Source organism: Pipistrellus hanaki (assembly GCF_964339955.1).
Source record: "Pipistrellus hanaki genome assembly, chromosome: 3".
In the NCBI taxonomy this organism is placed as follows: domain Eukaryota; kingdom Metazoa; phylum Chordata; class Mammalia; order Chiroptera; family Vespertilionidae; genus Pipistrellus; species Pipistrellus hanaki.
Genome location: NC_140505.1, coordinates 143,342,542 through 143,366,967, shown reverse-complemented (window position 1 = coordinate 143,366,967; position 24,426 = coordinate 143,342,542). Strand labels below are relative to the sequence as shown.

The window sequence follows — 24,426 nt, the reverse complement described above, 5'->3', positions numbered from 1 at the left end:
GGAGAAGTATGGCCAGGAGCCCCTAAAACCTCCTTGCATGTGAGTTCTCAAAAGGTTACACTGTGTATCCAAGCCATCAACACCTTAAAGCCCATTTCGTGCTGGAGAACTTGGGGTGGCGAGCTGGGGCTCGTCTTTTCAGGCGCTCCCCAGCAGGGGGCGCAGCAAACCCGCGGGCCCCGAGCTGCACTTGGCCGCGGGGGCGGGGCGTCCTCCGCCGGGAGGCGGGGCCGGCGCGCGCACGTGACCCTCGCTCATGGCGGCGGCGGCGGCGGCGGCGGAGCTGGCAGCGCGCGGCGGCCGGAGCCGGATCCTGTAGCCGGGGTGTGGGCCCGCGTCAGTCCGTCCCTCCCTCGGCCCCCTCGCGCGTCTTCCGGAGTGCGGCTGGCGGAGCCGGGATGGCGGAGCGAGGCGCGGAGCCCGCGCCGGCCGCGCTGGCGGCTCTGCCCCCCGAAGTGCGGGCGCAGCTGGCGGAGCTGGAGCTGGAGCTCTCGGAGGGTGAGCCGGGCGGGGCGCGGCGCCGCGGGGAGAGGGAGCGCGGTCCCCGGCGCGCGCCCTGGTGGCCGCGCGGGCGAGCCGGGAGGAGGAGGATGCCGGAAACCTGGCCGGGCTCCGAAGGGTCGGGCGGTCGGCTTCCCTTCTCCCCGACCCGCCGAGGCGGGCTGTCCGCGCCGCTCATTGTGTGCTCCGTCCGCGTCGGGGTCCGGCGGGGGCTCCGGGGAAGCGGTCCCTCCTGCCCGCCCCCCCCAACCCCGAGACAAAGCTGCCCCCGCCGCCCGGCCCGGCGGTGGGCGCGTGGGGGTGGGGGTGGGGGTGCGCTGCGAGCCGGGCGGCTGACAGCTTTCTCCGGCCCGGACCCGCTTCGAGGGGAGGCCCCACGCCGGGGGTAGTCCCCCTTCAAAAAATCAAATCAAATTAAAAAAAGACACATGGGGAATCCGCAGCCCGCGCCTCCCCCCTCCAACAAGGCGGAGTGCCTCCCCGGTGACAGGAGAGGGAGAGGCCGGGGGGCCGCGGAGGGGCCCGGGAGGTGAGAGGCGGCGGCGCCCACCCGCAGACGGACGGACAGGCGGACGCGGTGCTGCTGCCACCGCACCTTTGTCACCCGGTCCCTCCCGGCACCTTTTGGGGTCTGTTGAATAAGGAGGAGGGCGAGGTTTACAGGCAGATCTCCCGGCCGGCTGGCACCCTCTTGCTTTTGACAATGGATGGTACCGGGAGAGCCGGGTGTGTGTGGAAAATGTTAAAAGAAGGGGACAGACCCAGCCGCTGCTGTGAGGAGACGCGTCCCTTGGACAACAATGAGAGAAAGCAGCGTTGCCGTGTCGTGGGCATGTGATCCGTCCTCAGTAAAGTTCCTGTTTCTGTCGCAGGCTGCCTCCCAGACAAAAGCAGCATTTTGTCCAGCTGGATGTCAGGAACGCGGTGGTGTGTCCCCAGGGTTGCGTGTGCTTAACCGAGTCCCTTGCCAGAGGCCCTCTCCTCCAGCGCCGCTCGAGTGGGCTTAAGCACTGGATTGGGAAAGAAGAATGTGAGGGAAGTTCTCCAGGAGAGTTTGGACTTTGTTTACTTAGGAGACGTTATCTCCTCCACCGCCGCCCCCTTTGCGTCCTGCATCCTTTCCGTGAAAAACCAGAAGTGGATTTGAGTGTTCTACATCCAGTTTGACACGGGAGGAAATCATTATTACTAATAACCCTGTTAGGGTTTTCCCAGTGTATAGGGAGGTGCTGTTTTCATTTGCACTTAATGACCAACATCATCTTCAATGAACGGCTGGTCAGTGAGTGATTCTCCGGCCAGTCCCCAAAATCGGTGATGAGGGACGAACAGGACGACCCCCAAAGACCGGAGTTTGTTTCTGTGTCCAGGGCATTGCCGTCCGTTCTGCCCTCAGCGTTCTCCTCCTCCTCAAACGGAGCATTGTCTTTAGACCTGTGATGACTGCCATTCAGTTCTGACTTTTGAAACAGTTACTGAACAGTAACAAATCAGCTATCTTTGGTTAGCCAGAAAGAGAGAGAGGGTTGGCTGGATGTTTGCATCAGAGCAAGATTAAAAATAGGAGTTGATTGCTTTTACACGCAGAGGGAAATCCTGGAAGCTCCTCCGTCTCGGTATTTCTGCTTGCGTCTGATTCTTGTTGACTCCCCCAGCGTTTCTCAGAGGATTCTGAGGACCGGCTTCTAGGACTCACAGTGATGAGCTCACCTCTCCCTCCAGAGAGGTGCGAGACTCCTGCGGACTGAATTCCAAGGCTTAGGCAAATTTCTAGGGACAGAAAGCTGGTTTGGCTTTTCCATTGCAGTTTCAGTGGGTCTCTTAGAGATTCGTGGTACATTATCCTGTATTTCATCGCTCGTAGCGAAGGCTAACTGGGAAAGCACAGTTGAAAAACCTTGGGCCTGCAGTGTCAGCATCTTGGCCATCTGCTTCGCTCTTGCTTAAAGTACAGAGCACGGTTGCTGGAGAAGTAGGGGGATATTTTTAGGAATTCAGGCAAAGCCGAAACAACCCAGCAGCCCCCTCATCTATAACATGGTGTTGTTTGTGATGTCTGTCGCATACTTGGGACCGTGCTTGTTTTACATTTCTCTACAGTTCCTGCTCTGGCAAAAGTACACGTTTCTTCTAAAAAGAGAAGGCGCTTATGTGCTGTTCATGTGTTGCTGGCCTCGGTGCACTCATTCCTTGATTTTATTATTGCTTCTTTGTAGGCCCAGGCCATCCTGGACCTGATTCTAGGGCTGGTCTGAGCCGTGTGCGGCTCGGAGCCTCCTCTGTGCTGGCCTGTGTGTTCCGTGGAGGCCTTGGCCGGGACCGCCAGGCTGTGCTGAGTGCAGCTGAGCCTCCTGGGCTGTTTGCCGCAGAGCCCGGTGCTGAGGCTGGTGCTTGCAGCAGGTCAGCGTGAACTTGGTGGTGAAGCCGCCTGCTTCTGCACCAAAAAGAATAGCCTGAAGCTCTCCGGAGGATCATCTAAAATTGAGCTTACACATCACCATGAGCTTTTCTATCAGATACATTGAATAGGGTAGGAGGTTTCTATAGAGTGTTTTTATGGCTGAAAAATTTTCATGATCTACAAATATTATTGCATTTATTGTATGTTTGACAATAGGCTCTTTTGTCTGAAGTTTATTGATTTGTTTTAGTCAAGTGTATGCACATAAAGGAGCACAAATGATGAGAATTAGTTGTCTGTCTGATAATGCATTTTATACAGCATGTCATTTGAGCTTCACTACGATTTTGTGGCTAGATAGAATAGATATTTTCACATCTCCTCCACCCTCCCTTCTTTTTATTTAACAGAGGGGAAAACAGACACAGGAGGTTAAGTGTGTTGTCTGAATTTGCTCATGTAATAAGTGCCATTATCCTAAGCTGCCATGTAATTATGACATTTGTTACCATCAAATGATTCAGTATCTGTACTGTTATTGATTGCACAACCTATTAACTCTAATTTTTTCTCTGAGGGAAGGCTACAAAACAGCTGTATGCTACAATTCCACACAGTCTGGTTGATTCTCTTTCTGAATTCTTTTTCAAATCTATCATTTGCATATTTGATCCAGACATTTATTTTGTTCCTACCCTGTGCTAGGCGTACAGAGGTGAGCAGGGAACTGTATTAGCTTTCAATGAGTTTTGACCCTGGTAAGGAAATCACTTAAAAACACCAACAACACAGTATGCCCATGAGCCCCTGATGGGTTTACGTATGGAGGCTGCCCTCTAAGGAAGGAGGAAGCTGCACGTACTGTGAACAGCAGACCGGATTGGCTGGCTGGAAGAGCAGGCTGTGATTTACCTTGTGCAGTTAGTCTTATGTGCGAAGGAATGAAGGATATAAATCCCACATGTCGGCCTGGCTGGTTTGGCTCAGTGGATGGAGCATCGGCCTGTGGCCTGAAGGGTTCTGGGTTCGATTCTGGTCAGGGGCACATGCCCAGGTTGCGGGCTTGGTCCCCAGTGCGGGGTGTGCAGGAGGCAGCTGATCAGTGATTCTCTCTCATCGCTGATGTTTCTCTCTCCCTCTCACTTCCTCTCTGAAATCAATTAAAAAAAAATAAATAAGATAGAAAGATACATCTCTTAAAAACATTTAAAAATAAATAAATGAATGAATAATAAATCCCATAACGTCTGTGGCCTGTTGGAAGGAATGCAGTCTTTCAGGGTCAGAGAACAGCCCAAAGATGACAACTGGAAAGATATTTAAGATAAAATAACACTTACAGGAAGGGATCCTCCCTTTTCTTGTTTGAACACTTCTCTGCGCACAAATACAACAAACACAGCCACATCCTCCCTTTCTCTTATCTGTTTCGTCGAGGAGCCCTGCAGTCCTTAGCACCGTGAGGGGTCCACCGGGAAGGTGGAGGGCTGGGAGGGCCAAGCCCTGGGAGTGGGAGTGAGTCCTCGGTCGGGGTGGGGAAGAGGTGGGGGATGGAAAAGGAAAAGGGTGAGACACTGGATAGAGACTGTATTTCAGCCCAGCCGAGCGGCTCAGGGGTTGAGCTTCAGCCTGGGAACCAGGAGGTCATGGTTCGATTTCTGGCAGGGCACCTTCCTGGTTTGCATTCCCTGTTGCGACCCGACCGATCAGTGACTCTCATCATTGATGTTTCTATCTCTCTCCCTCTCCATTCATCTCGGAAATCAATAAAATTATATTTAAGGAAAGAAAAGAGGACGTACTTCACAATCTCAGAAACTGACAGCTAGACTAGAGCACCAGAAAACTGGCAAATTCCTCCTGCTTTTTTGGGGGGTGGGGGGGGAAGGTTGGGAAAGTGGGCCACTTCCTTCCGGTATCTGTAGCACAGTCATGAATTCATAGGATATACCTCTGTCAGAAATTACATCTGAGCAGTTGTCATACCTGATGCTCAGAGTATGAAGGAAAGCAGGTTTGTGGATTTTTAAATAACCCAAACTGGGCATTAGCTAAGTGCTCCACCTCCTAAAAACTGGAATGTTTTTCTTTTTGGTGGGCTGTACTCATCTTTTGTTGGAATTCATCTTTAAGAATTGCTGTCAGAGGCCTAACCAGTTTGGCTCAGTGAATAGAGCGTCGGCCTGAGGAATGAAAGGTCCCAGGTTTGATTCTAGTCAAGGGCATGTACCTTGGTTGCAGGCACATCCCCAGTGGGAGTGTGCAGGAGGCAGCTGGTCAATGTTGCTTTCTCATTGATGTTTCTAACTCTCTCTATCCTTCTCCTTTCCTCTCTGTAAAAAAAATCAATAAAATAAAGAATTGCTGTCAGAGCTTGTGGTGCATTCTTTTGAAAATCCTCATGGTGGCAAGTTTTAATTCTTCACTTCTCGATTCATTTTAGTTCTTCCCCTCTAGATTCATGTTATGGTTACTTGGAGTCAAGTAGAGAAAAGCTGGTTGATATTCTTTTGAAGTCCAAACTACTTATGATTGAAAAAATTAGAGTGATTCTAAATCAGTGATTATAAGCTGATTTTAATCATGATTGTCAAAAAATTAGGAGGTGACCTGGTTTTGAGGGCAGTTCCCGAAGAGAAATGGCAGGAGATTTCTGTCTGTTGGAGGAATGATTCACCCTCCTGTAAAGGAGTTGCTTATTTGGATGCCCTAGTTCCAGCTGTGTTTTGGAAAATTAATCTTGCTGTGTGACAGCCCTATAGCATTGAGCTGAATTTTTGAATAAGAGAAACCCTTCGATCTTAGCCAGTCCTTGGTGGCTACTTTCTTTCCTGGCCTGTGTGAGGATTAGCACCTCAGGGTTGATAGTTCAGATGATTGGTTAAAAGGGCGTTCACACTATATTTGTATTATAATTTCTACAATTTCCATGGTCTACTCTCATGATTAATTCTGGAATGCTCTCTGAAACTTGGTTACAAAACTTCTCATAATTTATTTATTTATTTTTTAAAATATATTTTATTGATTTTGTACAGAGAGGAAGGGAGAGAGATAGAGAGTCAGAAACATCGATGAGAGAGTCATCGATCAGCTGCCTCTTGCACACCCCCTACTGGGGATATGCCCGCAGCCAAGGTACATGCCCTTGACCGGAATCGAACCCGGGACCTTTCAGTCCCCAAGCCGACGCTCTATCCATTGAGCCAAACCGGTCCCGGCACAAAACTTCTCATAATTTCAAAGAAATATATATTTTATTGATTTTTTAGAGAGGAAGGGAGAGAGAGAAAGAAACATCTATCAGCAGCCCCCTGCACACACCCGTCTGGGGACGCGCCCGAAACCAAGGCACATGCCTAACCTGGGACCCTTCAGTCTGCAGGCCGACGCTCTATCCACTGAGCCAAACTGGTTTTGGCATTTCTCACAATTTTTTAGGAGTTCAGCTGAAGTACTACCATTTTCATTTTTTAAATCCTCACTCAAGGGTATTTCCCTTTTTTTTTTTTTTTGTTAATCCTCACCCAAGGATATTTTCCCATTGACTTTTAAAGAGATTGGAAGGGAGAGGGAGGACAGAGAGAACATCGAAGTGAGAGAGGCACACCAATTGGTTGCCTCCCCACTCATACCCTGACTGGGGTCAGGGATCCAGCCTGCAACCAGTGTACATTCTCTTGACCAGGAATCGAACCTGAGAACCTTTGGTTAGGGGAGCCGGCACTCTAACCACTGAGTAACCCAACCAGGTCAAAGTGCTACCTTTTTAATAAACCTGACCCTGACTATTGTGAGCTCTCTTGCTTCAACACTTACAGCAGTTATAGTTTATATAATTTTTGCCAGTCATATGCTTAATAAAAACTTAAATTGTTTTTCATTTCTCCTCAATATAAGCTCCTACAGAGGTGAGGTCATTTATACCTTAAACCCAACTGGTGGTCCGTGAGGTCCGAAAGGTTGGCGACAGCTACCTTAAACTACTTTCAATAACTCCCAACTGTTTCTTCCTTGCATTGTTTTGGGAGTGCAGTAAACTTTTGCTCTCATTAATTTGACTTGAATTGAACTATAAAGTCTGTGCTTGGGGACTTGATTTTGGCACGAGGCACGGTTGTATAATCATTTGAGAGGTACAGGTTTTAGCATCTGGTGAGCGTGGGTCCAAGTCCTGACTTACCACTTACTAGCTCTGTGACCTTGGAATGCCTAACCTCCCTGGTTTTAGTGTCTCCCTCCAGTACTTAAAAAGGAATGAAAGCCTCATTAAGTTACAAGGAGGTCTAAAATGAGATAATGGGAGAAAAACCGAGTGTAAGTGTGTGGTATGCACTGAGTGCTCGGTACATGTAATCTTTTATTGTTTCTGATTGCATTAATAGCTTGTGTTACTTAGCAGGGTGTGGTCACCTATGAAGTGATGAATGGAATCAATTTGTGTCTATATTTTTTAAAAGTAAGACTTCACTCCATCATCAGTTGCTCCCGTCAGCACCCTCTGCCGTCGCCCAGAACATGTGAGGTCACGGGAGCAGAGAGGAGTAGCTGGTTTGTTTTGTGCGGACATCTGGCATGTGTACATTTCCCAGCCCGTAGGTTCTGGCAGATGGCTCTGAAGTTTAAGCAGCTGAGGCTCAGGCACCTACAAATTGTGAAAAGGCACATGTGGATGCTCCGAACCTTCAAATAGTTTCAGCGATTTTCAACCAATTTGAGCTCATGGCACACAAAAAACAATTACTATAATTCTATGACACACTAAAGATATATTTTACTATTTTTTTTTACTGTCAGATTGCCAATCTGACAGTAAAAAAAAAAAAAAGGTATACTTTTGACTCACTCACACCAGATGGCTGTTGTTGTGTTGGCTGTTGTCATTTTTAAGTTTGACAATCTAAGGCAAACGATGTCAGTGTCCCTGGCTGAATAGTCAGGTATGGCGTGTTTTAAAAATCTTGCGGCACCCAGTGCAGGCCTTGACAACCGCTGTCTTAGTCCTCCTTTTGTGCTCAGTGAACAGATCCGTTTGGTTCCTCCTCAAAAAGTTCTCTTACATCCTCTTTTCCTTTGAGTTGCATTTACCACCAGCCCTTTTCAGTCCTCTATCCTGAGATTTAAGGGTGTGATTTTTGTCCCTCTTCGCCTCTAGATTTATGTTTCATCTTTTAAAAAATACTATTTTTATGTAAAGCTATTGCTAAAGCCAAGGCTCTGTCACTCATCGTCTTTACCTCCTATGTTTTCTAAAGGCAAGATGGTCTCCTGTACCTGTATTCCTAGAGAGTCTAAGACAGTGCTTTTGTATACAAGCAGTCCCTCGCTTTTCGGTGATTGAATATATCATAGAGGTTAAGTGAGAGGTTTTGTTTTTTAGATTTTATTTTTATTTACTTATTTTTTGTTAATCCTCACCTGAGGATATTTTTCCATTGATTTTTAGAGAGAGTGGAAGGGGAGAAACAGAGAGAGAAACATCGATGTGAGAGAGACTCATTAGTTAGTTGCCTCCTGCCCATGCCCCAACCAGCAGCAAATTGATCCTGCAACCTGGGTACAAGCCCTTGGCCAGAATTGAACCCAGGACCCTTCAGTTTGAAGGCAGATGCTCTACCCGCTGAGCCAAATGGGCTAGAGCTAAGTGAGAGTTTTTAAATATCTTTATGCTTATGATGATTAAGTTGCCTTCCCATGTGGGTGCTCTTCTGTGAACAAGATTGCCTATGAAAGGCCAATTCTTTGGAATTCCATAGCTTCCCCACTGACAGAATCTTTGGATACACGGGTCCAAGGGTGAGTGCTCAGGTGCCTTTTTGGGGGACAGATTCTAGAGCTTTCATCAGTTTCTTAAGAGGACTGTGAAGCAAAGTTAAGAACCAAGTCTATCACCTTTCACTCTCACTAGCTTGTAAAGAAAGCTGAATTCCCTCCGCTTCCCTCCTCAACACTCAGACTTCCCTGTCTCAGTTCCCACCCTTATCCCCTTTCCTCCTTTTCTCAGTGCCCCTCTGATTCTATTCTCAGTCCCGTCTTCTCCTCTTCTGGGATCTTGGGAGCTTACTTCGTGATTGATCTATTCATTCATAGGCTTGTCTTTGTCTCTCTCATCTTCAGCCTCTTGGCTCCTTCCCTTCAGCCTGTAATAAATATGCTCAAGTTGCCTTCATCTTAAAAGCGCCAGCTTCCCACAATCTTGTATTGGAATCTGCTTGTTCTCGTGTGCTGGCACTCTCTCCCTCTCCCTCTCATCAGTCCTAGAAGGTATAGCCTGCTGCTCCGCTCTCTTACCTTTGCTCACTGCTCAGTCCGTTCCTCTGCCTCATCAAGCCTCGGGAATAACTACCTGCAAGGCCACCAGTGACTTTTACTTTGACACTGACGAGTACCCACTGGATGCAGCGTTTTTCTCTACAGCATTGGGTACTGTGGACCATTATCTTTATGAAACTCTCTCCTTCCTTAGCTTTTAGAGCATCCCTTTTTTCCCATCTCCTTAACTAATCCTTCTTATGCTCTCCCTTGAGCTTCTTTCTCTTTTTCCTGGTGTGGGTGTTCCTGATATGTCATTAGTCTTCCTCTCACCTCACGTACGCTTGCTGAGTCATCTTATCCATGGCCAGGGCGCCGGCTGTCATGGTTGCAATCTCTAGTCCATAGTCTGTATCTCTAGCCCTGACTTCTCTGCTCCAGACCTCCCCTCGGTTCCCCTGGACAACTGTAACTTCGCAAGTCCCAAACTGCGCACTCCTTGTTTTCTTTCTTTTTTTGTGTGTGTGTGTCTCTTTATATATTTTATTGATTTTGTACAGAGAGGAAGGGAGAGAGATAGAGAGTTAGAAACATCGATGAGAGAGAGTCATTGATCAGCTGCCTCTTTCACAACCCCTACTGGGGATGTGCCCGCAACCAAGGTACATGCCCTTGACCGGAATCGAACGTGGGACCCTTCAGCCCCCAAGCCGACGCTCTATCCATTGAGCCAAACCGGTCTCGGCTGCACTCTCCTTGTTTTCATCTCCTCCACAGATACTCCCTGCTTCAGAAGGTTCACTTATCCAGGTCAAAAGCGTGGGGGTCATCCTTCACTTTCCTTTTTTCTGCTCCTATATTTATTAACAAGATTTCCTGGCTGGGATAAGCACTCAATATAAACCCTGGCTCTTGTTTTATGTAAGAATTTTCTATGTTGCTTATTTGTCATTTACATCATGTTTGCAGTCATGTGGTAACTGGATCATCTCCACTACACTATGCTTTATTTCTTGGCGTAGCTCAGCACAATTGACTCTGATTTGAGGGTGAAGGCAAAGTGTTGGCTGGCTTGTTTTAGAACCAGGGTAAGGCTATGCAGCAGTAGCCACCAGGCTGGGCCGTGTCTGGAGCCGTAAGACACTTGCAGACCTGCCCCTTGTCCAGAGAATGACTTTGGCGGACATGTCACACAGACCATCCCCCCCCAGCAATTGTTCGTGTTCCATCCTTAACTGCTAATGGATCACTGACTTCTGTTGATTCTACTTCCTCCCCTCATCACACTGTCTTTGCATTCAAATGCCCTACCACCGTGGAACTATGGTATGGATGGATTCACACCGTCTTTGTTGAGGCTCTTATCATCTTGCTGAGATTATTGCAATAGTCTCCTAACTTGTCTGCCTGCCTTAAGTCTCTGCTTCCTCCAGTCCATCCTTATTCTGTGATGTAATGATCGTTCTGAAACACAGATCTTTTCCCTGTTTCAGAGTTTACATGGGCTTCTCCTATCCACAGGATGAAATCCAAGCATCCTTTGTGTACCAAGCCCTGCTGCCTTTTTAGCTGAATCGCCTGCTCCTTCTGTGCATTTCTCTCCTTTTTAGCCATGCTAAGTGACTTGTACCTCCCCGAATGCACTGTGCTTTTTCATGTCCCTGCTTTTGTACGCATTGCCTTTCTCTGAGAAATGTCCAATCTGACATTCTTCCCTTTTTTCTGGGTTACCTGTGTTTCACTTGATTTCCTGTAAAGAGCCAGCCTTTCCTTAACTTTCTCTTAAGAAGTTAAGATCTCGGTGTAAGTAGGCATCAGTTATTGAGTGCTTACTGTGCGCAGTGTTTTATATACCCTGCCCACCTGAATAAATAGCTCCTATAGTGATGATGAGGGAACTGAGCTAGCGAAACACACCTGAGTGTTGAGGAATGAATGAAGTGTATGCCAGGCACTACCCTGCTGTTACACACTACCTGATCTTTTTTTTTTTTTTTAAAAAAAACAACACAAACATATTTTTATTGATTTCAGAGAAGAAAGGAGAGCGAGAGTGAGAGAGAGAGAAACATCAAAGATGAGAGAGAATTATTGATTAGCTGCCTCCTGCACACTCTCTACTAGGAATCAAGCCTGTAACCCAGGCATATATGCCCTTGACCGGGATAGAACCTGGGACCCTTTAGTCCATAGGCCAGTGCTCTATCCACTAAGCAAAACCAGCCAGGGCCCACCTGATCTTTACCTTTCTCCCTACCAGTAACCGTATGTTTTGAAATGAATGGATGGCAAAGGGGAGAGGACACTGGACTTGGTCATTTAGAACTGGGTCAGGTTCTGATTCTGTTGCTTTGGGCAAGTCTAATCCTAACAACTCCTAAAGATAGGCCTGTGGTTCCCACTTGCTAAAGAACATGATGCCTGCAGGTCTAATGTCTGAGATTGGAACCCAAGTCAGCGTGGCTCCAACCCCCACAGTGTTTCCACATTGCCCTCTCCTCCGTTGCCCTGAATCGGGTGTCCAGTAGTTTTGGAGAAAGCCTCTTTCATTTTAACTGTGAGGCCCCATCTTAAGACACAGCTCTGTCTTCGGAGTTTTGGAGGTAGGGCTCCCTGGAGGGAAAAGAATGGAATGTTTTATCCTGTTCTCAGAGAAATATATAGAAATCGGAATGAGGCTGATTATTTCTGGCTTTGCTTTGCCAGAATCAGGGGGATCAACACTCTAAAACGTTTTAGGGGAGTTTCTTTTGTGCCAGCCTAGCTTCAGGCAAGATGTAACATCTTTATTTCTTAAAAGAACTAAAAATTATTGGGTAAAGTCCTACAAGACTATCTATAAAGTGAAAGATAATTTTATATAAATTGGGGATGGAAAACTGGGAGGAAAATATTTTGGACATTTCACAGGATTGCCCCAAATGAAATTCCACAGGTCTGGTGTCTTTAAAATCCTTGGTGTGCACTGGACTTGAGCTTCTGAATTACAGATACAGGATTGTGATTACATTCTGGTTCAGGAGGTTTTAGTGTTGTCATTTTTTAAAAATTTCCCTTAGGATATATATGTGTGTGTGTGTGTGTGTGTGTGTGTGTGTATATATATATATTTAAAAATATTTTTATTGATTTCAGAGAGAAAGGAAGAGATAGAAACATCAGTGATGAGAGAGAATCATTAATTGACTACCTCCCACACACCCACTACTGGGAATTGATCCTGCAACCCAAACATGTGCCCCAACTGGGAATCGAACCGTGACTCCTCGTTCATAGGTCAATGCCCAATTGTTTAGCCACATCGGCCTGGCTCCCTTAGTATATTTAACACTTAATTTTAAAATTAATGTATGCATTAATGTAATTAAATGTTTCTATAAATGACATGTACTTAATTGATTTTCTTGGAGTTATTTCTTATTTTGTGAAGGAGTAGTGCTTTATTTTTTATTTTTTTATTTTTTTATTTTTTAAATTTCAAGGCTTTTTTTTTCTTCTTTTTTTTTTAAATATATTTTATTGATTTTGTACAGAGAGGAAGGGAGAGAGATAGAGAGTTAGAAATATCGATGAGAGAGAGTCATCGATCAGCTGCCTCTTGCACACCCCTTACTGGGGATATGTCCGCAACCAAGGTACATGCCCTTGACCGGATTCGAACCCGGGACCCTTCAGTCCCCAAGCCGACGCTCTATCCATTGAGCCAAACCGGTCCCGGCAGGAGTAGTGCTTTAATAGCCCTTCATTTTCAGAGAACTATTGCTTTTCTGGATAAATTAAAGCATCTGTAGGGTTTTTGTTTTTTCTTTTTAAGGACTTTGGATTATGTTGTCTGAAGTTATTCCTATACTGGAACTTGTATGCTTTAACTCTGGTCAGGCATGAACTCATGATGGTGCTGACCAGTCAGTCACTGATTCTCCTTTAAAAAAATAAACCCAGCAGGAATCATTGGGTAGAAGCTTCCGATAGGATCTTGTTTATTAGTATTTGTGACTGAGGCAAACAGGCTTTTTAATTGAGGAATAATTGACAGCCCACATATTAGTTGCAGGTGTACAACATAATGACTCAGTATTTGTATATATTGCAAAAATGATGACCACAATAAGTCTAGTTAACATTGATCTTTCACCCCCTCTGTCTTAAAACTTTAAAGCGTTGTCATTTTTACCTTTTGGGACTTCCGTTTGGAGAAACTTTCATTTTAAAATTTTAAAATTGAGCATGTAGAAAAATCATATACATGCATTCTCCTCCCTACAGCTCTTTGCTTTTGGTTTTTCTTCAGGGAGACCAAGGGAGATACTAGAAGATGAACTTTCTGTTTAAAAACACACACACAACTTCCTCATTAGTTGTTTCTCTGAGCTCTGCTCTTCAGTGTTACTTCTATATTATAGCTAACTCTCAAATTACCTTAAAAGTTGTGAAATTTTCATTTGCATAAGTTCTCTCATCTCTCTTTGTAAGCTGCTTGAGGCCTGCACACAGCACCCTTTATCATAGTGCTTTTGAGTCCTGATTCAACCAGTGAGTGAGTCTGAACTGTCATCAGTCCCCTGTCTGTTCTATTTCCTTGCCAGTGTCTGACCGGCTCTTCTGTTACAGTCAGGCTTGTTCCTCACTCCTTCCTTACAGACTCGTTCCCGGGCCCTTTCGGAGACTGTTCTTTTTTAGGACTGCTTGTTCTCCTACTAAGATGTACCTGTGTTTCATGGCTTAGCTGGTGTCCCCTTCATCCTAAAACCAGCTGACCGAGTTAGTCCATATTAATCTTTCTAATTTTAGACTCCTGTTGTATGCAGTAGCTCGTTGTAACACTTACCTGACCACTATTTGTGTGTATGTATATTATGTTTTTTATTCTTTACCTCCTCAGTAAGCCTCTGGGTTTTTTTTAGTGTAATGACTAGGTCTTCTATCTTTTTGAAGCTCTAAGGAGTTGAACATAATCAATATATCAAGACAGATGTATTGAGCCCTAGCCGGTTTGGCTCAATGGATAGAGTGTCAGCCTGCAGACTGAAGGGTCTTGGGTTCGATCTCGGTCAAGGCACATGCCCGGGTTGCAGGCTCAATCCCCAGTAGCAGAGCTGTAGGAGGCAGCCAATCAATGATTCTCTCTCATCATTGATGCTTCTATCTCTCTCTCTTACTCTCCCTTCCTCTCTGAAATCAATCAAAACATTAAAAAAAAAAAAAAGATGTATTGAGTACATTTATTTATATACATAGTCTGTTGACAGGTGAGGGAGATAGCAAAGGCAGATTCCTTGTTTTCATTTAGTAACTCCTCCACAAATAGCTGTTTGAGTTAAAAAATACTATTTTAGGTTATTGTCTTTTCAGCACTTGGAAGCAATGTTTTCTACTTGCGCGATAAGATAGCATTTAGTCCCATTTGAAATGACTCTGGGAAGATGGCAGCTTGAGCACATCTCTCCCGTCCTCCTTTTTGAACTCAGTTCAAGTAAAATAACAATTTCAAACTTTAGAACAAAAATACCAAGAGTTAGAATGGGAACTCATGAAAGTAAAGTTAAAGAGCTTGCAGGATAGATCCAGGAAACCTAAATGCAAATAATAACTTTAGAAGGAGAAATAAGTAATAAAATTTTTTTCCTCAGTTGAAAAAAGATTGCGTATTGAAAAAGACTGCAGATTGAATGAGTTCACTGTACTCAAGGAAAGACAGATAAGAAAAGGCACAAACCTAGGCATATTCTGATAAAATTACCAAATTCAGTGATAAAGAAAAAACTCCTCTATAAGCTGGTAGACAGGACCATAAAGTTGAAATTGCAACAACAACAAAACAATAGAATATTTGCAATGCTGTAACTTTGGTGATGGTGTAAGAAACATCTGCCGGCTATTTAGAGAAAAGGTCTACATTCCAAGAACCCTAGAGTCTAGAGGCCAGTTATTCACCTTTCAGCTTAAAGAAAGCTCTAAGTGAGTCCAAGTGCTCAGAGATTATAGCACCCATAGACTCCAATCTAACCAATATACTCTATTCAAACAGATAATAAAGAAACCTCAAAATAGGAAACAGTGATGGACAGTGGACTTTGAAATATACATGTATATTATATACTAGAGGCCCGGTGCACGAAAATTGTGCACTTGGGTGGGAAGTGTCCCTCAGCTCTGCCTGCACCCTCTCACAGTCCAGGAGCTTCAGCAGTCAGACATCCTAAGCGCTGCTGAGTGACGCTCCCCTGGGGAAGGGCACTGACCACCAGAGGGTATTTCCTGTGTTGAGCGTCTGCTCCCTGGTGGTCAGTGCGCATCATAGCGGCTGGTCTTTCTGCCGTTCAGTCTATTTGCATATTTGCTTTTTATTATATAGGATAGTAAATAATTATATACATTGAGATTGACAAAGAATAGATAATATGAATGGTAAGGGTCTTTTAAATAGAAGAGACATTGTGGGAGAGAATCTATTTGAACAAAATATTCTTAATTTCAGCAAAACACAAATTTTGTGGAATGTTAGTTAGAATGGTAAGAGATAAAAACATTCTTCAACTGAACATAAATTGTGCACCTATGGATGAGGACAATGGGGGGTGGGGAAAGGACAGAGGGTGGGGTGAGAAGGGGGGGAAAGGAACATTTGTAATAATATGAACAATAAAAATTTATTAAAAAATAAAAAGAATAAAGGCAGGTAAATGGTTGTATAACAAAAAAAAAGTGCATTGTCATTTGATGACAAAAATTAAAATAATAATTTTTCATTTCTTTCAAAAAAAAATTCTTCAGTATCATTGGGCTGTTGAGAAGGGAAAATATGTGAGTGAACTATCTTGGTGAGGAGAAAAATACTTCATTTATAATAATAGTGTTATAACAATAAAATACTTAAAGATAAACATAACAAGAAGGGTATAGGGTCTGCATGAAGAATATTATAAAACCTCAAGGATGTAAAAGTGAGATCTGAAAAGATGGAAATACATGTCATGCTCCTGGATGGGAAGACTAAGTATGTAAAAATGTAAGGCAAGTCAATTATGATTCCAATAAATATTTCTTTTGGAGGCAGGGAATGAGATAAAATGATCTCAATGTTTATATGAAAGAACAATGTTTTGGAATAGTCAAGAACCCTTAGAAACAATGACGTTACCTTTGATTTATCATATATTAAAGCAAATTCTAAAATTGCTTACACTCAAAGCAGGTGGTATTAATATTCATATGAGGATGAGCAATCAGAATAAAGTGCCCAGATCCTGGTATATGTAGGAAAAATACTATTAAAACATGTAATTTCATGAGCTTAGGCTAGCTATCTTCCCAATTGTCTCAAATTAGAAAAGATCTTAAAATAAGTTGGCTAGTACTCTGTAGGACATCAGAAATACTGAAGTTCTTGATATTTATCCTGCCAAGAAGAACAGACAGGAACCAGAAAGAAAAGCCCCTTCCTCTTTTTAAAAACAAACGAACATTTTTATTCATTTCAGAGAGGAAGGAAGAGGGAGAGAGAGAAACATCAATGATGATAGAGAATCATTGATCAGCTACCTGCTGGGAATTGAGCCCTTATCTGGGCATATGCCCTTGACGGGAATTGAACCCAAGACCTTTCAGTCCCCAGACCAGCTAGGGCTACAGTGAGGTTTTAAACAATCTCTGTGCGTCAGCCAGACTGATTTTTTTCCCTTAATCCTCAACCAAGGATATTTTTTTCATGGATTTTTTAGAGAGAATGGAAGGGAAGGATGTAGAGAGTGAGAGAGAGAAAGACAAAAACATCGATGTGAGAGAGACACACATCAATTGCACCTCATACCAGGGTCGGGGTTCGAACTCACATGTGCCTTTCACTGGGAATCAAACCTCTGACCCTTCCCTGTGTGGCCTGACACTACCACAGAGCCACACCAGCCAGACTCTATCTTTTCCTTTCTCTCTCCTTTCTTTTCTCCCTGCTTTCTTCCCTCCCTCACTTTTTTCTTTCCCTTTTATGTATTTTGCTGCTGTTTATTGAGTGCCTACCATGTGCCACATAGGTACAGGCATTACAGCAGTGGTTAAAGTAACAAAAATCTCTGCCTTTAAGGGAATTATATTCTGTAGGAATAGAAATTAATGTGTATTGCCTATCATGTGGTAAAAATTTCAATGGAGAAAAATTGTGAAGAGGAATCGAGAATACTGGGGGCTGGTCAGTAGATATAATTTAAAATAGGGTTGCTAGCCCTAGCCTAGTGGTCGGCAAACTGCGGCTCCCAAGCCACAGGCGGCTCTTTGGCCCCTTGAGGTTTTAGCAAAGGCCAGCTTAGGAGTACCCTAATTAAGTTAATAACAACGTACCTACCTATATAGTTTAAGTTTAAAAAATTTGGCTCTTAAAAGAAATTTTAATCATTGTACTGTTGATATTTGGCTCTGTTGACTAATGAGGTTGCTGACCACTGCCCTAGCCAGTTAGTTCAGTGTATAGAGCAGTGTTTTTCAACCTTTTTTGGGCAAAGGCACACTTGTTTCATGAAAAAAATCACGAGGCACACCACCATTAGAAAATGTTAAAAAATTTAACTCTGTGCCTATATTGACTATATGTAAAGTAATTCTCTTGAATAGGAATCAAATAAACACAAAGAAAGTATTTTATAATTACTTTATTATGAAATATTAAGTAAACAAAATAGTGAAAAATTATAAAATTCTTGTCTTGTCTGCACCTACGGCACACCAGGCAACATCTCGCGGCACACTAGTGTGCCGCGGAACAGCGGTTGAAAAACGCTGGTATAGAGTGTTGGCCTGTGGACTGAAGGGTCCCAGTTCAATTCCAGTCAAGGACACATGACCAGGTTTTGGGCTTGATCCCCAGTAGGGGGTGTGCAGGATACACCTCATCAATGATTATTTCTCATCATAGATGTTTCTCTGTCCCTCTCCCTCTCCCTCTCCCTCTCCCTCTCCATCTCTCTCTCCTTCCTCTCTGAAATCAGTATAAATATATCTTAAAAGAATAATAAAATAGGGTAGTTGGGGTAAACCCCTCATAAAATGGCACTTGAACAGAAACCTGAGGGTGGTGAGGGTTTTCCTCTCCTTTAGGTTCACCAGGCTGCTCCTGCCTCCGGGCCTCGTTCCTTGCTTTTCTCCTGGAATGCTCTGATGCAGGGTCTGTGCTTGGCTGATAGCTTTGCCCCTTCCCCCATGTTTTTGTTTAAATGAGCAACTTTTCCCACCTTTCTCCATTTCCTCTTTTACTTTTAAAAAGTTTTTAAATGATCTTATCCATGTATTTATTTGTTAATTATCTGATTCTACACTAGTAAGATGTTATTCTGCAAGAGCAGAGACCTTGCTGTCTTATTTCCTGTTGGATGCCCAGGGCCCAGCATAGAAGATTCTGAGCAGACACTTGTTCAGTGAACAGATGGGCTTTGCAGGGAGACGATTCCAACGGGATTCCTTGCGTTGTGGCAGCTTTACAGAGTCAAGAAGTATAGACTCTGTCCCCAGGGCCTGTGCAGGAAGGAAAAGGGACCCTGTGAAAGCTGGCCAGGGCTGGGACCCAGGGGCTCATGATGTTTCCCAGCATTTGGTTAGTTTCTAAAGTTTGTTTGTTTTTCCTTTGTTTTCCTCACCTATTTATCTGTGCCCTCTGATTTTCTACGTGACTTTTACAGCTGGATAATGTGATGTCTTTCCATTTCATCAGCCTACCTGGCTACTTTGCTCATTCAATTCAGCCAATATTTATTATGTGAGCTACAGGCCTCATGCACGAATTCCTGCACCAGTGGGGTCCCTCGGCCTGGCCTGCGGGATTGGGCCGAAACTGGCTCTATGACCAAGGTGTCCTGAATTGCAAGAGGGCACAGGCCAGGATGAGAGGCCCCACCCGTGCACAGTTGGGGCCAGGGAGGGATGCAGGAGGTTAGCCAACTAGGGAGGGGCCTCGGGAGGGCTCCAGGGTGTGTACAGCCCATCTTGCTCAGTCCTGATCGGCGACTCCAGTAGCAAGCTAACCTAACAGTTGGAGCATCTGCCCCCTGGTATTCAGTGCACGCATAGTGAGTGGTTGAGTTGCCTTAGCATATCATTAGCATATTATGCTTTGATAGGTTGAATGGATGACCGGACAACTGAACACTTAGCATATTAGGCTTTTATTATATAGGATACTTACAGAAGACACATTGCCAGGCCTGGTACAGTGTATGTATGAGAGCCAGAGCCATGCTGGCTACTGTCTCTGCTCCCTATGTGGGGGGAGAGGGGGTGGGGGAGAATGAATGCCTCGTGTTCTTTGGCACTGTGTCCATGTGCTAATTCATTACCCTTTCCTCTGCCTTACTCACATGCATTACCCATAAGACCTGAAGAATAAGCTACTTGTGTGGGTCTTTCTATGGACCAGATATTGCCAGCAGCATTCATTTGGTTTAGTTGGTTGGTCTTGGTTGGGAGAAACTAAATATTTCCCATGTTTGGTTTTCTAATATGTTTTCCTGGGCACATTATATCTTTTGCAAAATGTTGGAAAACCAGGGAAGTGAAATATTCAGCCACATGGTAAATACTGGGTTTGTTTAATTAAATCAGACCTTTGGTCGACTTATCCTAGTGTTTGCAGTGTGGCAACTAGACTTTTGAGAACATTCATAGGCCACCCATAATATGTGCAACTGTACACACAAAATGAATTAATTTTCTCTCAGGTGCCTATTTTAGGACTTATGTCTAAGATATTGTTCAAACTAAATTTTTTTGTAATTTTGCACATACAATAAATACAATAAGATCTCAAATATTTATAACTCTAGCATGAATTTAATATTTATCTTTATGGCTGAGAGATAGAACTTGTAAAATAATAATGAAGATTATTCTATTTTAAAAAAGGATTATTCTATTTCAGTAATGAAAAGAGATGTGATTTATTTATTTATTGAATTTTTAAAAATTGATTTTAGAGAGGAAGGGAGAGAGAGATGAGAATCATTGATCGGCTGCCTCCTGCATGCCCCCCTACTGGGAATCGAGCCTGCAATCTGGGCATGTGCTGTTGAATGGAATTGAATCTGGGACCTTTCAGTCCTCATGCTGACTCTGTATCCATTGAGCCAAACCTGCTAGGGCAAGAGATACTATTTAAAAGATTATCATATTGATATGACAATATGTGTGAGGAGCTCTTGAGAAAGGCCTGTCCTGAAGCTACACGTTCAGTATTCCTGAGTAGGCATGACTGACCAGAGATGCCATGGGCATGACTTGCGGTGGTTCAAGGGGAGCACATTGAGTGAGAGAGGTTAAGGACAGAGCTCCAGAAGCACTGCCATTTTAGGGGGGAAGCTGAAGAAAGGGAACCTAAGAAAAAGAAGCCAGAGAGGTTTGTTGGCCAGAGAGGGAGAAGGAGAGCAAAGCGATAGGGAATTTCAGGAAATGCCTGTTGTTGCAGTTTAACTGAGAGTGCCTGGGAAGTGCCTTTGAGATGTGCAGGTAGAGGGGCTTCCTTGGTGGTGACCTTGCCTGAGCTGTTGCAGTGTGGTAGAGGACTGCAGACGCGTTGGGAGTATAGGGAGGGGAGTCCAATGCGGAAGAGGAAGTGGAAGTAGAGACAGGCAGTGTGCACAGCTCTTTCTGTGCTGGCTGTGTCAAGTGAAAGGAGAGAAAGAATAGAAGCCAGGATGTTTATACCTTTATCTCTGCTTTCTCTTCCCACTAGAAAGTCAGCTGCATGTAGGCAGGAACTCCCTTTTATTCACCACCTTATCTCCAGGGTAGAAAAGAGCTCCTGGCACATAGTAGTTGCTCAGTAAGTATGTGATAGTTGAATTAATTATGTCAAGAAGGGAGAGACCTGAGTATATTCATTGGAGGGGCTTTGGAGAGGAGGGGTTGGAGGTCGAGAGTAGAAAGGATATGATGGAACACGATCTCTGGAAGGTTTTTTATTTTTTAATTTTTATTTTTTATTGATTTTTTACGGAGAGGAAAGGAGAAGGATAGAAAGTTAGAAACATCGATGAGAGAAACATCAATCAGCTGCCTCCGGCACACTCCCCACTGGAGATGTACCTGCAACCAAGGTACATGCCCTTGACCGGAATCGAACCTGGGACCTTTCAGTCTGCAGGCCGACGCTCTATGCACTGAGCCAAACAGGTTTCGGCTATCTCTGGAGGGTTTGAGATTCCAAGCATCTCTGATTTCCTGGATACCACAAGTGATTCCTTTTCTGCTGAAACAGAAGGAAAGGAGGTAAGGATGAGGGCAGTAGAGACAGCCATTTACAGGCAGAGGAGGAACTTGAGGGCGTTCTTACCTGATGGTGTTAGTATTCTCTGAGTTAAAAAGAAAGTAAGGATGAGTATCATGTATTGTATGTATCCTTGAAAAACTCTTAGTAAAGACAAAGAAAAATGCCACCCCTATTTAAGCAGCTATGCTTACGTGGAAAGTCATAAATGTATAATTGTAGACACACGCAAGGTTGTGGTCAGTAACATAAAGGGTGGATGAGGTAAGGGAGTGCCAGAGAAGGTGAGTAAGGGTGGGTGAGACAGGAGATCTCTGGTCTCAGATGTGAATGTAGGGAGTGGCTGTGAATTGGGAGAGGGAGTGCGCACTGTGAATGCCATTGCATTCTTCCTCCAAAACAGCAGGGACCTACCCCTGGGCTCCTAGGGAAGTCAGTTGGGAGAAGGAAAGGCAGTACAGGAGGCTCACTTTTTCCGCTGAGATAAAACGAACAGAAACTTGAGTGAAGTAGAATAACTGTTAGTAACCCTCTGGTTCTAACCAGACTGATTTATTTCTGACTCATTTGACAGGAAACTGCTTTCCCAACCTTTGTCAACCTGTTGTCTACAATGATTTGTCCGTTTAGAAGCTGAGGTAGTAGTGAGAAAGAGGATGTGACAGTGTCACAGTGAGTCATCAAGAACAAGACATGGCCATATTTGCTTACATCATCAGGTTTTACCTAGAATTAATTTAAAGAATATTAAAATGTCCGTTGTGTTTTCATTAGCAGTGGTTCATGAATAAGTTCTCACTTGTTGATAATTGTTTGTATTCAGTCTAATCAACTTCAAGACTACAAATTTCTTAGTAACTTTTGAAAGGGACAATTGAGTATAGTAAGGGTGGGTTTTTATAGTCTTCTAGACTTTAGTTGAAATTGAACAACCAATCAAACCAATTTTTTTTTTCTTTCTTTATTAACTTTGCCATCTGTTACTGCAAATCGACCTCTTGACAGTTAAGCTATGCAAGGCAGGGTAGAGTCAGACTTCAGTTCTTGGCTCCTTTTGATTTTGCATTTCTCACATATTAAAACATGTTCATTATAAAGTGAGGAGAGTATCCTTCAGAAAGGGATCAGAGCCTAGGATTTTGCTTAGAGCAAAATGCAAATCTAACCACTTAACTGCTCTATCAGGGAAGACAAGTTTATAATGTGAAAAGGACCCATTACTTTTTGGAGACAGAGAGAAGTAACTTTTTTTCCCTCTCTGATAGAAGGTGAAATCGGAGATTGACTAAAATATACTATTTGGAACTTGGTATCATCACAAGTGGCTCAATACCTATAATTATTTTTTTCTAAGCCATCCCACTTCTGATGGAGGCTTAGGGGGAAACTGTGTGGACCTCCATCTCACTCCCCCAAATTCTAAATTTTTTAGTTGAATAATTAGAAGTCCAGCTAGGCCTTTATTTTGGAGAAGAAAAGTGACTTTATCAGCATTTTGGAGAGAACATATGGAACAAGAGACTCCATTAACAAGCTGAGGACTTATTTCTCATTTTTAGAGATAATTAAGTTATAGCCAGATTCCTATTTTTCTGGAATTTATATTATACTAGAGTGCACAAAATTTATACACAGGTAGGGCCCCTAGGCCTGGCTGGCAATCAGAGCTGATCTGTGGGGCGACTGGAGAAGCGATAGAGGGGGTAAGGGGAGAGGGGCACTGGCACCCCCCTTGGCCGGCCTGGTGCCACCCGCTCAGCGGCCCCATCCCCTGCCACCACCACCGTTGCCTCCCTTTGTGGGGCGATTAGGAGGGGCTGGCCTGGGGCCTGCAGGCTGGAGGCAGCTCCTGCGTTGAGCATCTGCCCCCTGGTGGTCAGTGTGCACCATAGTGACCAGTGGTTCCACCATTCAGTCCATTTATGTATTAGGCTTTTATTATATAGAATATGTACATGTCTAAGTGACCTGGTGTTGAGCCCTTTTACTAGATTCTCATTTCTGTTGGCTTTTAAGTGTATCAATTAGGAAAGTATGCTGAGATGAGAAGCAGTGAGTCAAGTAACATGGAAAAGATCATTGGGTTCTGGTTTCATTTCTATTTACAAGCTTTGCAACTCTGGGCAAGTTACTTAACATTTTCCTAGCCTATGGGAGATGAGTGGCTAGATAGGAGAATCTAGTTCTTTCAACTCTTTAATGCCCAAGATGAACTGTGAGTATGTTTATGAAAATATATGAAAAGAAAATCCTATTTTAAGTTTATTAGGACCGTTATTGAAGGAAAATTTATGTATAGTGAGAACCATCGATGCTTAATTTATAGTCGGTCAATGAAAACTTATAGTTTGGATTTTCTTAAAGCAAGGTATACATTGAAGTATCCAGGATGTATGCTGCAGCTGTTTTGGCCTGGAGAGGATGAAGGGACAGGAGTTACAGTTTACAGCTTAAATTCCTTCCTCTCCCCTTTGTTCCTCCCTCAGCCCAACCTCAACTCTGGTGCATTTATCTTTTGTGCTGCTTATCACATTACTTTATATTGGTGGCTTACCTTTCTCTTCATCCTTCCCAGAGGCTGTAAACCAAGTCTTACCCATCTTTATTTTCCCTGTTGTAAACATTGAGGAGAAGAAAGATGGTAAGATGTGATGAAATAGCAGCAGAGTCAAAGATGGCCCAGATTTTGAGTTTGGGTAACCAGGGGAATACTGGTATTGTATATAGAACTACCTGAGGTGCTGATTTGGGGAGAAGATGATAAATATAATTTTGGACATGATGGAATCTGTGGCATTGACAGGACACTCAGACTGTCCAGTAGGCACTGAGAAATACTGAATTATATCCTGGAACATCTGAAGGATTTGGACATCATCTTCATAAGCTTCATCAGGATGAATCAGGTCTTTGAAATGGAAAGTGAAGAATGAAGCTAACTGGAATGTCTATATTTAGAAGCTGGAGGAGGAAGAAGAGTCCTCCAGGGTGCCAGGAGTGATCATGGAGGTGGACTGGGGTGCAGCAT

General features: G+C 44.0%; 1 protein-coding gene across 3 annotated transcripts in view; it reads left to right on the top strand.

Annotated features, from left to right (window-relative positions):
• Positions 1–241: 241 nt before the first annotated feature.
• The window catches only part of DIP2B (disco interacting protein 2 homolog B), a 212,302-nt gene continuing 188,117 nt past the window's right edge, over positions 242–24,426 (top strand). Inside the window, exon 1 of one of the 3 annotated variants that reach the window (XM_084877351.1) lies at positions 242–498. In XM_084877351.1, coding sequence (XP_084733477.1) covers positions 399–498 — 100 coding nt within the window. In that variant the 5' untranslated portion in view covers positions 242–398. The remainder of the gene's footprint in view (positions 499–24,426) is intronic. The other 2 variants (XM_084877349.1, XM_084877350.1) reach the window with 2 other exon arrangements.